This window comes from Ursus maritimus, unplaced genomic scaffold (genome assembly GCF_017311325.1).
Source record: "Ursus maritimus isolate PB19 unplaced genomic scaffold, ASM1731132v1 scaffold_20, whole genome shotgun sequence".
NCBI classification, from domain to species: domain Eukaryota; kingdom Metazoa; phylum Chordata; class Mammalia; order Carnivora; family Ursidae; genus Ursus; species Ursus maritimus.
In genome coordinates this window covers 35752418-35765487 of record NW_024424453.1, presented here as the reverse complement: position 1 = coordinate 35765487, position 13070 = coordinate 35752418, and the positions used below count along the sequence as shown (strand labels likewise).

The following is a 13070-nucleotide window of genomic DNA, read 5'->3' as shown; positions in this document are numbered from 1 at the left end:
GCGGGACGAGGAAGTCATTAATAAAGAGAAAGGATTATTACAGGCAAGGTCACCTTTCTTTGGGAAAGGGTGGGGTCTATCAAGCAGATGACCTCAGTAGTGTTGATCAGGAAATTCCAGACTGATTGATTTAAAATTCCATTCCTGGGAACGGCTGAGACTGCAATTAGGTTAGGTATCAAGTCCTAGTTTGCAGACAGGGGGCTAAGCAGAAGTGGCTCCATTTTGAGCCTGGATTTTTTTTTTCCCCAAAGATGCGAGGAATCAGAAGTTGGCTTTTTATGCATTCTTTCTTGGGAAATGACTAAAGAATTTACTTCAGTGAAATGGGGGTATAAACCCAAAGGAGGAATAGTTGGGATTTAGGAAACGGGCAATCTAGCTCTGAAGAACGGCAAAAGAAAAATTCCCAGGACAAGAGCTCTGCACCAGACCTAAAAGCAACCAGCTAAGATTAAAGCAAGAGGAGGAAGGGTTATAGGAGAGTTTATTAAAAAACAAACAAACAAACAAACAAAACACTGTAGAAACTTGAGATCATTTGGAGCATTTGGAAAAATTTAGAAATAAACACATTAAAAAACAAAAAATGCAAATGCAAAAGCAATGATTAGGAAAAAATAATATAACATAACATAATAAATATATGATATACCTTCTTAGTTCAACAGGGAACAGTTATGATAATATAAACACCATTGGCTTTATCAAAAAGTGTGATGTATACGTATTAAAGATGAGAGAGGGGGAGTAGTGATGGTGTAAGAGAGCTACAACCTTCTCCACCATAAAAGGTAGCAGTATTGTCTAAAAGTAATCAATATATAGCAGTATAAGGGTTTAGAAATGTGAAGATAAATATCAGAAGAAATGGCTGAAAGTATAGAAGACAGTTGGCTCTAGAAAGTAGGACTAGGTACAAATGGGGCAGGGAAATGCTGTTTTTTATTACAGCTCTTTGATTTTTGAACAAAGAACATGTATTACTTAGACAAAAGTTAATTTGGAAAAAAAGAAAGAAAATAACAACAGCCATTCATTCTTCTAACACTTCTGAACCCGACAAGATGTATCTGTATCATGTATAAATGTTTGACTTGAACTTGAGGGTGCATGGGCTCATCCTTCTGGGTGATAGGTGCCAAAACAATACTATATGGAGGTGAGTGATAAATCAGGTAGGGAGTCCTTGCTGCAGGAACCCCAAAGTTGTAGATGAATATATCTTGTAAAACTGTTTTCATTTTTCTTCCCTGGGTTTGAGACTTTATCTTCCTCTCTCTCTCCTTAGAAAAATCTACTAGTAATTATTAAAGTGTTTATTCCAGGCTGGCTTTAGTTATATTGTGGGGGCATTAACGTAAGGTTGGAACCCAAGAATTAAGGGTACAGCACCTCTTCTAAAATCAATCTGTGGTTGAGAAATAATAATTGGAAAGAAATCTTTAAGAAAAAGAGGACAAGATTTGTGTTATCAAAAACCCATTGTCTTACCTATTTGGAGATTTTTCTTTGATTGCCAACCTTGGAAAATATGATTTTTATTTTTATAAATGAAGTCAGTAGTAGAAACACTGAGAAAAACGAAAATCCAGCTGGGGTTTCCTATATGGCTTTTCATGCAAGGTTAGTTTAGCGTCACAGATAAATAAAACCTCCAAGGTCAAAATAACGGGAAATCACTAAATGATTCTTCCTTTTGAGATTTAAAATGTACTTTAGTAATCCAGCATTTCCCAAGTTTTTGCCAGCAGAATTTAAAGAAATATATCCATTAACTGTAAATGTTCATGGGACTAAAGTTTGGGAAACGGTGCTAAGGAGCTCTACCCATCCGTGGTGGTGCAAGAAGAGGTCCCTGTTAGGAGTTCACAGTACTAGAGAGTGTGTTTTATGGCTTGTTAGGGGATAGGGTTACACTTAATGTTTATTTATTTTTCTTGGCTGGATACACACACACACACACACACACACACACACACACACACACACACCTGCGGCAACAGAAAGTCTCCAGGAAGATCATTGTTCTTCTCAGGTTAGGGAGGTCATTAGGATAATCCTAGGCTACTTTTCAGAGTTCAGAAGTAGAACTCAAGGTGTCCATTAAAGCTGCTCCTAAATTCTGTCTTGGATCTGGATGTACTCAGGATTTTTAGTTTCTAGTGCTCTTGCCGCTGTTTTTCTTCTAGTTGATGTTGGTTATAGACTTTTTGGTAACCTTTTATCACTTTCTTTTGCTTTATAAAAGAGCAATACATGGTAATAAAATATTGAGAACAGTACAAAGAAGAAAATAAGTCACTTGTAATCTGACCTCTCAAGTAGAATCACAACTAGCAACTTTTTGTCTGTGTGTTCTGTGCGTACTGCTGCATATAGAGATGTGATTCTGTGTATTTGTATGATGCAAATTTACATCTTTGTTTTAATTCCCGTTATGTCATGAACATTTTTAGACTATTCAAAATGATTTATATACATCATTTTAAATGATTCTATAATAGTATATAATTTTGAGATACCATAATTTATTTAACTGTTTCCCTATTATAATAGTGTGTTTAATTTATGTCTATATAAATAAAACACAATTGCATTGTTTGCCTCTTAGTGGACCACATGAAAAATGACATGACAAATTTTCACCAAGCTTGGAGAGTATGTTTGGGATAGCCAGGTTCAAAGTGTAGGCTATGAAGAAAAAAACCATATTTGTGTTGTGGGTCTTGGTGGAGAAACTATAGGGGAGGAAAAATAATTTTCTCCCTACCCTTCTGAGGTCTTGGTTGAGACCCTCTGTCATAAAAGACAGGTTAGCAAGTGAAAAACAAACAGAACTTTTTAAATATGTGTACCTCATGCATACTTGGGATATACTCCCAAGATGGCCCAAGCCACCTCCTTAAATACCTCTTAAGTTAAAGACAAAAGATGTTGGGGCAAAGGGAAGTCCAGTTATGGGAGGTTGCCAGGAAAAACATGGTAAACAAGGGTAAAATTTGTTATGCAGATTTAAGTCAGTGCTTCTCCATTGATAAGACTGGAGACTTAGAGTCATCCTTTTCTTCCTGGTACAGAGAGGGAGACACCTTTACAAATGATTTCCTTTGTAAAATGTAAATATCCCTTATGAAAGGGTAAATTCTCTTTTTTTCAGTGCTTCTTTCTCATCTGCTGTTTCTTAGAATAATCAGCTCACAATAATCCTTATTCTGCTACCCTTCATACCTCAAATTGGTGAACAGGTATCCTTGAGAACAACTAAAGTAAAAAGACATGACTGAGGTGGGGTGGAGGAGAGTTGTCAGACATATTGTAACACTGTAGATAGAAATCAGACGTAATGGCTTTCATTTTTGTGTCCCCAGTCAAATGGCATGAGGACATCAACCTACTCACAGCCACCGATTTGTAGTCAAATTGTTTTTCATGTGAGCAACTCTATGAGGAATACCAAGGGCACTTCTGTCCAAAAAATGTTTACAATGATGAAAACCTAGAATATCTACTGTCAAATACTTGGAAGGAAAGCTGGTGAGGTCCAAGTAGAATTATTTATCAGTCTACAGACTGACTGATCCATCAGTAAATCCATTCTTCCCTCTATCTCTCTATCACCCACATAAGCAGCTGCCTCAGTATCCCCATGTTCTTCAGCCTAATGAGGCCATCTTTTCGTTGAATATTTAAAAGTGGCAGGAGCTCCCATAACAGGTATAGCAGGAGAGACTTTATGGTCCTTTATATCTCTGAGATTTCTTACAATTTTTAGCTGAGTTAAAAATCACTTGTATCTCTTCTCCTTTTTCTGTACTCTGCTTTAGCCCAATTTACAACACAGTCCCTTTCCTTTTTTATCCAAGGTTTTTTCACATAATGTAGTTGTATGAATAAAATTTACTTAAGATTTGGCATTAAAACTGGACTGCTTCTCACTGGCTGATTTCTTGTCTTGTGCCTCCTGGTGTCTCGCTTTCTGCAAGATCTTTTCCTCCTCCCACCTTCTCCTCAGTGTTATCTGTTGTTTCCTTTAAGGCTTCCTTCCTTAGTCTAGCCCATCAACAGTTCATATTTTTTCCTATTTTTTAGCAAAGCAATTAAATTCTCTGTCTGGTCATGTCTGTGGGCTTCCTCTTTTACATCTGGAGATGTTTATCAAGATACTTTCTTAAACCTTGATAGTTCTCCCCCTAAGAGTAATTCTGCATTCAACACTCAACATAGTAAAAAGATTTCACAACCGTACCTATATCCATGTGTCTATTTATATATTTTTAAGAGGTTTATTTATTTTAGAGAGTGAGAGAGTGAGCACAGGGTGGGGGAGGACCAAAGGGAGAGGGAGAGAGAATCTTAAGCTGACTCCAGGCTGAGTGCAGAGCCCAACGTGGGGCTGAATCTCACAACCCTGCGATCACCATCTGAGCACAAACCAAGAGTTGGACACTTAACTGACTGTGCCACCCAGGCACCTCATGTGTCTATATTTTTATCCAGCCATCCATTTATTTAGTCTATCCATCCCCCTGCCAACATCTACACATTCATCCATTGCCCCCCAACGGTCAGTCTCTGTGCTTTTCTTCATCCTCCTGATTCCTCCATGCTCCTCCAAAGACCCAGAACACTCATTATGGGAAGTTTTTTTTCCTCTCTCAGTTTTTAATTTTTTAAATTGTTTTAATTAATTAATTAAAATATTTTATTATTATTATTTTTTTATTTGAGAGAGAGATTGAGAGAATGAGTGGGGGGAGGGTTAGAGGGAGAAGCAGACTCCCTGAGGATTAGGGTCCCTGACATGGGACTTGATCCCAGGACCCTGGGATCATGATCTGAGCCGAAGGCACACGCTCAACCAACTGAGCCACCCAGGAGCCCTATTTTATTTTTTTGTTTGGCTCTCAGGGTTTTTAAAAAAATTTTATTTAAATTCAATTTAGTTAACATATACTGTTTTATTAGTTTCAGGGGTAGAATTTAGTGATTCATCAGTTGCATGTAACACCCAGTGCTCATTACATCAAGTGCCCTCCTTAATGCCCATCACCCAATTATCCCTTCCCCCCATCCACCTCCCCTTTGTATCCTAGAGTTCAGCATCACTTATGGTTTGCCTCCCTCTCAATTTTAATCTTATTTTATTTTTTCTTCCCTTCCCCTGTTTGTTTTGTTTCTTAAATTCCACATGAGTGAAATCATATGGTATTTGTCCTTCTCTGACTTATTTTGCTTAGCATAATACCCTCTAGTTCTATCCACGTTGTTGCAAAAGGCAAGATTTCATTCTTTTTGATGGCTGAGTAATATTCCATTATATATGTAACATCTTCTTTATCCATTCATCTGTCAATGGGCATCTGGGCTCTTTCCATATCTTGGCTATTGTAGACATTGCTGCTATAAACATGGGGGTGCATGTGCCCTTTTGAATCACTATGTTTATATCCTTTGGATAAATACCTAGTAGTGCAATTACTGGTGTTTCAGGATTGTCTTCTGCTTCAGTGCCCAAGGTTCTTGGTCACGCTGCTTCAAAGAATGAAGAGGTAGACCAGATGAAGAGTGGTGGCCAGCAAAGTGGATTATCAAAAGATAGTACAAAGCTCTGAAGAGGGAGTTTCTAAAAGTCTAGGGATTTTTAATGGGCTTGTTGGTGGCCTGTTTTAATCTGATTCACCCTCCATGAGCCTGTCATCCAATCAGGGTTTTGTCATCTATCACATGGGAAAGGGTGGAGCGCTCCTTGTAAAATCCTTTTAAGGGTGGTTTTAGAGGTGTAAAATCCTCTGAAGGTGGGGGGGCCCCTTGTTCCTGCCAGCCTTTTTTCCAATTGGCCTTCATCACTGGGTCATAGGATAGCTCTATTTTTAACTTTTTGAGGAACCTCCATACTATTTTTGAGAGTGGCTACCACAGTGCATTCCCACCAGTGATGTAAGAATTTTTTTTTATGAGGCGCCTGGGTGGCTCAGTCCGTTAAGCGTCTGCCTTCGGCTCAGGTCATGATCCCAGGGCCCTGGGATCAAGCCCTGTGTTGAGCTCCCTGCTCAGCAGGAAGCCTGCTTCTCCCTCTAACTCTGTTCCCCTGCTCCTGCCCTACCTCAAATAAATAAAATCTTTAAAAAAAGAAGAATTTTTTTAAAAAAGAAACTTATGCTTTGCAGAAGTAACTATCAGCTGCCTTGAAATGACAAAGGAGAAATAGATAAAAAGTGTATCGCTGGGAATAATTGTAATCTTTGCCTTGGGCAAAGGAACGACAGATAAGACCGGAGTTAGAATTAAGTGAAGAAAACCAACTGCATTGGGACCGTCCACCGAAGGAACTCGGCTAGAAGTGACATATTTGTATATGTGAAAAGTTAGGGTGTTGGTGGAAATACACCCATATGCAAACGTACCACACACGCACTCAGAAGTACCTAACACTTAATCTTGAATTTAGCTTGAATGCAGCCATACTCCCGTTGTACTGATGATATAGTACAACTGATAATTAAACATTGTTTCTGAGAGCTGACTCCCTCAGCATGTCAGAGATGCCATAACTGGATGGAATCACTGACAATGCTAGCACTGAAAAAAAGGTATACTTATATATATTTAGCATTTAATATTTATATTATAAATCAGGATTATTTTAGATTTGCTGTATTGCGTTTCTTTCTTAATTGTGTTAAATAGTTGAAAGTAACTTTGTAGCATTAGAAGCATAGACCAAATTAGAAATAAATGCCATTCTTCAAAATGCTCCCCCTCTATCCTGACAATGACCAACTATTTGTTTTTTGTCCCCCCCTTAGGCTGGAAAAGTTATTCCTGTTGGACACAGAGTTGCAACCTGTTTGACTGAAAAACTTCCCAGGGTGAGCATTTTTAATACACATTTTTGTAAACCTAACATAGACACCTCTCAACATTCCTTAAGAAAGTTGTATAAACTTAATGTGGTCAATTTTGATTCTTTACTGCATTTTGAGGTCTTCTATTGATTTTGTTCAAGAAGTGAAAACTCTAGGCTTACGATTTCTAGCTCTACAAAAACTATTGGAGATACCTTTTATTTCTATAGAAAATAGTCATTTATGGTATGCTTTCTAACCTGGGTACTTCCTGGTTGTTTTCTAAATATAACTTTTAAAATATGACGTTTATTTCTGTAAAACCCATTTTAGGAAGTTTCATTATTTGGGTCTGAAGTTCCCCATGTACTTACTACACTCATGCAATGGTGTTCAATGATTGGGATAGATTAATCCTGCTAATACTTTAAAAACTGTACTTAATACTTCTATTTTCTTGTCTCACTGTAGCTAATTACTCCACCTGAGGCAAAAAAATTTTTCAACTATAGATACCCACCTGCTGGAGCTGAAAGAGTATTTTATGGCAGAGCAAATGATCCCCAAATCGCTCCTAACTTGACACATGGAATAAGATCTAAAATTTCGATCCCGGTAACTTCTTTTCCTTTTTTCCCTGTACGTTATTAACTTACTAAGGTGAAAATGCATGAATGAGGTATTAATGAAATCATCAGTTCCAATTTCCTTCCCACTCTTGAGTAGTGACAAAATCCAAGCAGCAACAACCAAGAGACTAGGGAAATTAATGGTCTGAGCCACAATCTACATGTTTTCACCTTGGATAATAAAAGCCAAGTTGCTTTCCATTTTCTCAGAGTAAAGAGAAACGCTGTCAGGCTTTGTTAGAGAATGGAGAGAATGAACGCTGGGTGATATCACCTGGAGGCACAGCAGAGTGCTTGTATAGAATTTGGGGGAAGTGGGCTGAATGTTACTTGTGTTGACTGGGCAATCTAGATTCCAAAGACCTGATCTATACCTCAGGAGAGAGCTTGTGGCAATCACGTGGTTCTTACACTTGTCATTCCCACTTTTCTAGAATCTGTGTCAGGTAACCAAGGTGCTCTACTTATAAACCTTAGAGCCTCAGAGAAGGTTCATGTAGGAATGTTTCAGCTTCATAGCTCCAGCGCTGACAGTTCAGTTTGAAGAGATGAGCAAAGGCAAGGATAACGAAATGGTTTTCCACAATCATATTTTCTTCTCTCCAGCTATTGATTAGTTTCAGTTTTCAGTTTTTTTTGTTGTTACATCTGTGCTTTATATGATTTCTTTAGGCAAAGGTATTGATCAACCCACAGCCTCTAACAACATTTCAACAGATAATTAAAGATAAAAAGGAATCAGTATATTTTAGCAATCAATCGGCACCGCTAGGAAAATCTCATGATCAAACGCCAGGATTACCTAAAGGCCTGGATGTACTCAATACGACATTTGGGACAACAGTCATCAGAGGTAGTAAAAAAGTGATGGGGAGTTGAATGGTGAAATGTCTACTTAAAAAAAAAAAAGGAAAAGAAATGTTTTCTTAGAAAATGGGATTAAATATCTTGTTGACACGGCATTTGGTGGTAGTTAAATGATGATTCAGAATGAAAGAAGGGATCATAGCAAAAAAATTATCCTCAGATCCAGAATCCTTAGAGTTTATGTGTACCAAGGCACTAAAAATTTAGCTTTTGGGAAGCAGATTCAGTGAATATAGTAGAGATGGTATAAGGACAGGAGAAAGAGTCAAGAAAGTTGATATTTGAGCCAGCTATGAAGTCCTCAATCCCTTCTCCCTGGACATGCATTTGTGTGTTTTATTTCCACCAATGCTTCTGATGTGTTCATAACTCTTAACTCTTTATGAAGCAGACCACGGAACAAATAAGTTTGGCAAATGCTGTGTACTGCACTCCATCCATGCAGATCCACAATGTCTAACCACATATGCCAAATGCAGGCAGCGTGCAGAGCAGAACTTCACTCTCATTATGAGAGGGAGTAGAGTGCATCTTTCACAAACAACAACTTATAATGGGATTGGTCACAGGCCATTGTTTCTTCTGAAGCCCCAGCCTTCTGCCATGTTGTTGGGTACTTTTCCTTCCACCTGTTTCCTATTTATCTCCTCCTCTCTTTTTCATGTTTCTTAGCCTCTCTCTCCAGGGGTCTTACCACAGGAGACCTCAACTTCCATTTTTCTTTATCTTGCAAAGAAATTTGGTTCTCTTTGTTTTTCTGCACCCATTAAGGCTCTACCTCAGGAATCTTATCTTTTTTTTTTTTTTTCACCAAAAGGGCCACTGGATTATATGCCTTAACATAGTAATACCCACTCTGGAGATAAATTATGCCTCTCTCTTGGAATGCAAAATCTCCAAAGTCTACAACTTGATCACATCAGATCTAAAGTTAAAATTAGTTAAAGTTTGAAACTTGAAAAAATGTATTTTAGAGCAGATGGTGTATCTTTTTACTTTATAATAGGATTTTAAAATTGTATTTATGGAGACATGGCATTACAGTGTTAAAATAATTATATCGTAACTGCTATCTAGGATTAGACCATTTAATATGAAAGTTCTGTCAAGGTATACCTCATTTAAATATATAATAGAAAGAATGTTCCAGAACGTGTATTTGTCTATTCATAGGTGTAATAGTTCATATATCAGACAAAAAATACTGCTTTATAGGATTATTTGAGTTGACCCACTTTCTGGTATTCTTAACTATTTGTTTACAGTCCCAAATTCTTGGCAGAAGACAACAGAAAGAAAACATCTGAATCTCTGTTGTTAGGTTGAAAGAGAAGAATGAAATTATGAATGGAATTATATTTAAAAATCATTATATAAACAATAAAAACAAAATAATTCACTGTATATAAAACTGGGGCTCACCAGTCATGGGAAAGCAGCTATTAAACAAACATCTTAATTGCTCTAGGTTTGGGATCAGTAGGGAGAATTTCTTCCTGATTCCAGTGATTTTCCTGGCACTTTTGGCTACTTTGAAGGTGGTATATTCAAATCAAAACAGACTTAGGGTATATGCTTCAGTCTACAACTGTCACCACAGGGCATCAGGGTTTCTGAAACACTTGTGATTCAAATTTGCTTAGAATGTCTTGGGAAGCAAGACTAAAATCAAAATTGTCCTGAGCGTCTCAGAATCAGAATTTAACCAGGCTTGGAATACAGCTCAGGGAAACCTAAATAGTTAACCAATACAGAGTTCTGATATTATTAGAATTCTAGGGAGTGAGCCAGGTCAAGTGGGGATCCCTAGGACAGTAACATGTAAGCGGTGTCCTGTCTTTCTTGCTAAATCTTCATTTGTGTTCTCTCAGAGTGCGCATGTAGTTTATGTCATTGGCATACCTCATTTGTCATTTGTTCTAGTCAATTTAAATATGTTATAAATAGATGAAAGTTGCCTTAAAACTGATTTCATCAATTCTTCCTTTAGAATCATCTGCTAGAGATGTAGTGAATCCACCAAAACCCTATGAAGAAGTATTTAAGGAAGGAAAGGAAGGACATGATCTGTATATTATTTCTCACAATGATTATCATGTGGGTAAGTGTCTTCCTGTGTAAAATAGGCCTGAGGATATAGGACTCTCAGGTTTGTGAAGAGGAATAAAGGAGATTATGTGCGTAAAGTTCAATGCCTTGCATATAATAAGTGATCAGTAAATAATAACTTATTTATAACATCATAAACCCTGATAGCTAAGAACACATATATTTGGCATTTTGTATAAAATGTAGAAATATATGTATTATTAAAAGGAAAAACATCTAAGAAATGTTACATGTTAGTTTCAGGCTTAAAAAATACTGTTCTTATTCAAATGTCAGGATTATTCTAAGTACTTAGATTGGGTAATGGTCGGTACACAAATTTTTGAATCAGATAGGATAGGTTCAAATCCTTGCTTGAGGATTTACTCTCTTTAGACTTTGGATATTTTATTTATCTTACCATTATCTATTCTTTTTTTTTTTTTAAAGATTTTATTTATTTATTTATTTGACACAGAGAGAGAGAGAGAGAGAGAGAGAGAGAGAGAGACAGCCAGCGAGAGAGGAAACACAAGCAGGGGGAGTGGAAGAGGAACAAACAGGCTCCCAGTGGAGCAGGGATCCCCATGCAGGGCTTGATCCCAGGACCCTGGGATCATGCTCTGGGCCGAAGGCAGACACTTAAGGACTGAGCCACCCAGGTGCCCCACCATTATCTATTCTAATCTCTTAAATGGGGATAATATACTGTGAGGATTAGGTGAGTGCCTGCAAAATGCTTCCATAGTGCCTGGAACATAGTAGGGGCTCGATTACTATTATTCTTATTGTTAATTATTATTATACTATATGATCTTGTCTAATGTAGCATATTACTAGAACTATTCTATAGCACAACTAAAAGGCATTAGATGTTTACAGTGCTGTGAAATACAACTTAATTGTTGACATGTTGATGCTAAGTGGAATCTTGATGTAATAGAAGACTGGGAATTAGACTCTGATATATGTCCTGAGAAAGCCAATGGGTTGTGTGTTATTGATTCGTGAACTCAATCCTTATTAGCTAGAAGCAAGACTTGCCCTTCACTGCAGTGCAAGGCCCCTCTCATCCTTGCTTTCTCTTACTTCTTTACTTTTTCTCCTCCCTTTCCATCTTCTCACACCATAGCTCCTCTCTGTGCTCTTCCTCCTCATTCTGCTCATAGCTGGGCCTGTTTCCTATGCTGATTGCTCTACTGTCTGGAATCTGTCGTTTTCTTCTTTCATGGCCATTTCTGCTGCTTCCCCTACACTTGAACACATCCAGTCCTGAGATTATCTCTGCCCTCCCATTCACACTGCTGCTGCTTCCCTTTTCTCTGTCACCAGTCACTAATACCCCATCTACCTCCCTGATTCTCTCCCTCCTTTTCTTCCTCTCCTCCCTCTAGTCCTCCCTTCCCTTATTCTTCCTTATCTCTCTCCCTCTCTTGTGAAAATATTTTATTCATTTTCTGAAAAAGTTTAGCATGTATTGCACAATCAAATCCAATGTCTTTTAATTGTTTTCAAACATATATACATATATATATATACATATAGAGACAACCTGTAATTAGATATCTTATATGCATTTAGCAGTTGGAGGAAAATCAGTGTAGATTTTTTTTTATTTTTAGAAGAACTCTAATGGACTATAAAATGACTGACGTTACCTTCATTTGCTGATTTTTATGGAATCCTCATTGGCCTCTTGAAAAGGGACAGAATCCAATCTTTTTAACGTTGTCCTTATTTTTTCTCATAATGAAAGTAGCTTCATTTTTTATTAGAAAAATACATAATACTTGTAGAGAATTTAAATATCTTGATAAAATGGGCTGGGCATCTGGCTGGCTCAGTTGTTAGAGCATGCAACTCTTGCTATCGGGGATGTAAGTTCAAGCCCCACATTGGGGGGGCGTCTGGCTGGCTCAGTTGGAAGAGCATGTGACTCTTGATCTCGAGGTCGTGAGTTCGAGCCCTACATTGGGGGTAGAGTTTACTTAAATAAATATTAAAGCAAATACACATGCACACATACATACATACATACATACTAATTTAAAAAAAAATAAAGAGAAAGTAAATGTAACATGGAAATCCCATTAGCCAGAGATAACTATAGTTGATATATTGAATATCTTGCTAACCTGCATGCACTAAGCCATCTATCTTTAGTTAAATGGGATAATATTCTCCATGCTTTTGGAGAACCTGCTATATACATTAAAGGTTTTTTATTTAAAATACTATGTGAAGGGCACCATTCAATAACAATAAATATGTAACATCTTTTAAATACACTTAATTTTAGTCATTATAAGTAATACATATTTCTTTTATAAAATACAAAGAAAATCTGTCATAATTCCCAGTCTTCATAGGTGATACTTTCATAGATGCCTTTCTTTGTGTGTTCATATATGAGTATATACACGTGTTTTTCCCCACTATATATACATTGTTCTATTTGCTTCCCCCCCATTTAATGAAATACCTTAGTTGCCTTTTCATGTCAGTATCTATATTGTATTTTTCAGTATTACAAAATACATTGCCTATATATCTTTGTTAATGTGATTTTTTTTAGGATACATTCCTAGATTTATGAGCATTCGAAATATTTACTCTTAGAGCCAAACCACCCACCTGA

General features: G+C 37.2%; 1 protein-coding gene across 1 annotated transcript in view; it reads left to right on the top strand.

The window, feature by feature from the left end:
* The window catches only part of EFHB (EF-hand domain family member B), a 50193-nt gene that overhangs the window by 11414 nt on the left and 25709 nt on the right, over positions 1–13070 (top strand). Inside the window, exons 2-5 of the mRNA XM_008709174.1 lie at positions 6810–6872; positions 7320–7463; positions 8150–8330; positions 10335–10445. Coding sequence (XP_008707396.1) covers positions 6810–6872; positions 7320–7463; positions 8150–8330; positions 10335–10445 — 499 coding nt within the window. The remainder of the gene's footprint in view (positions 1–6809; positions 6873–7319; positions 7464–8149; positions 8331–10334; positions 10446–13070) is intronic.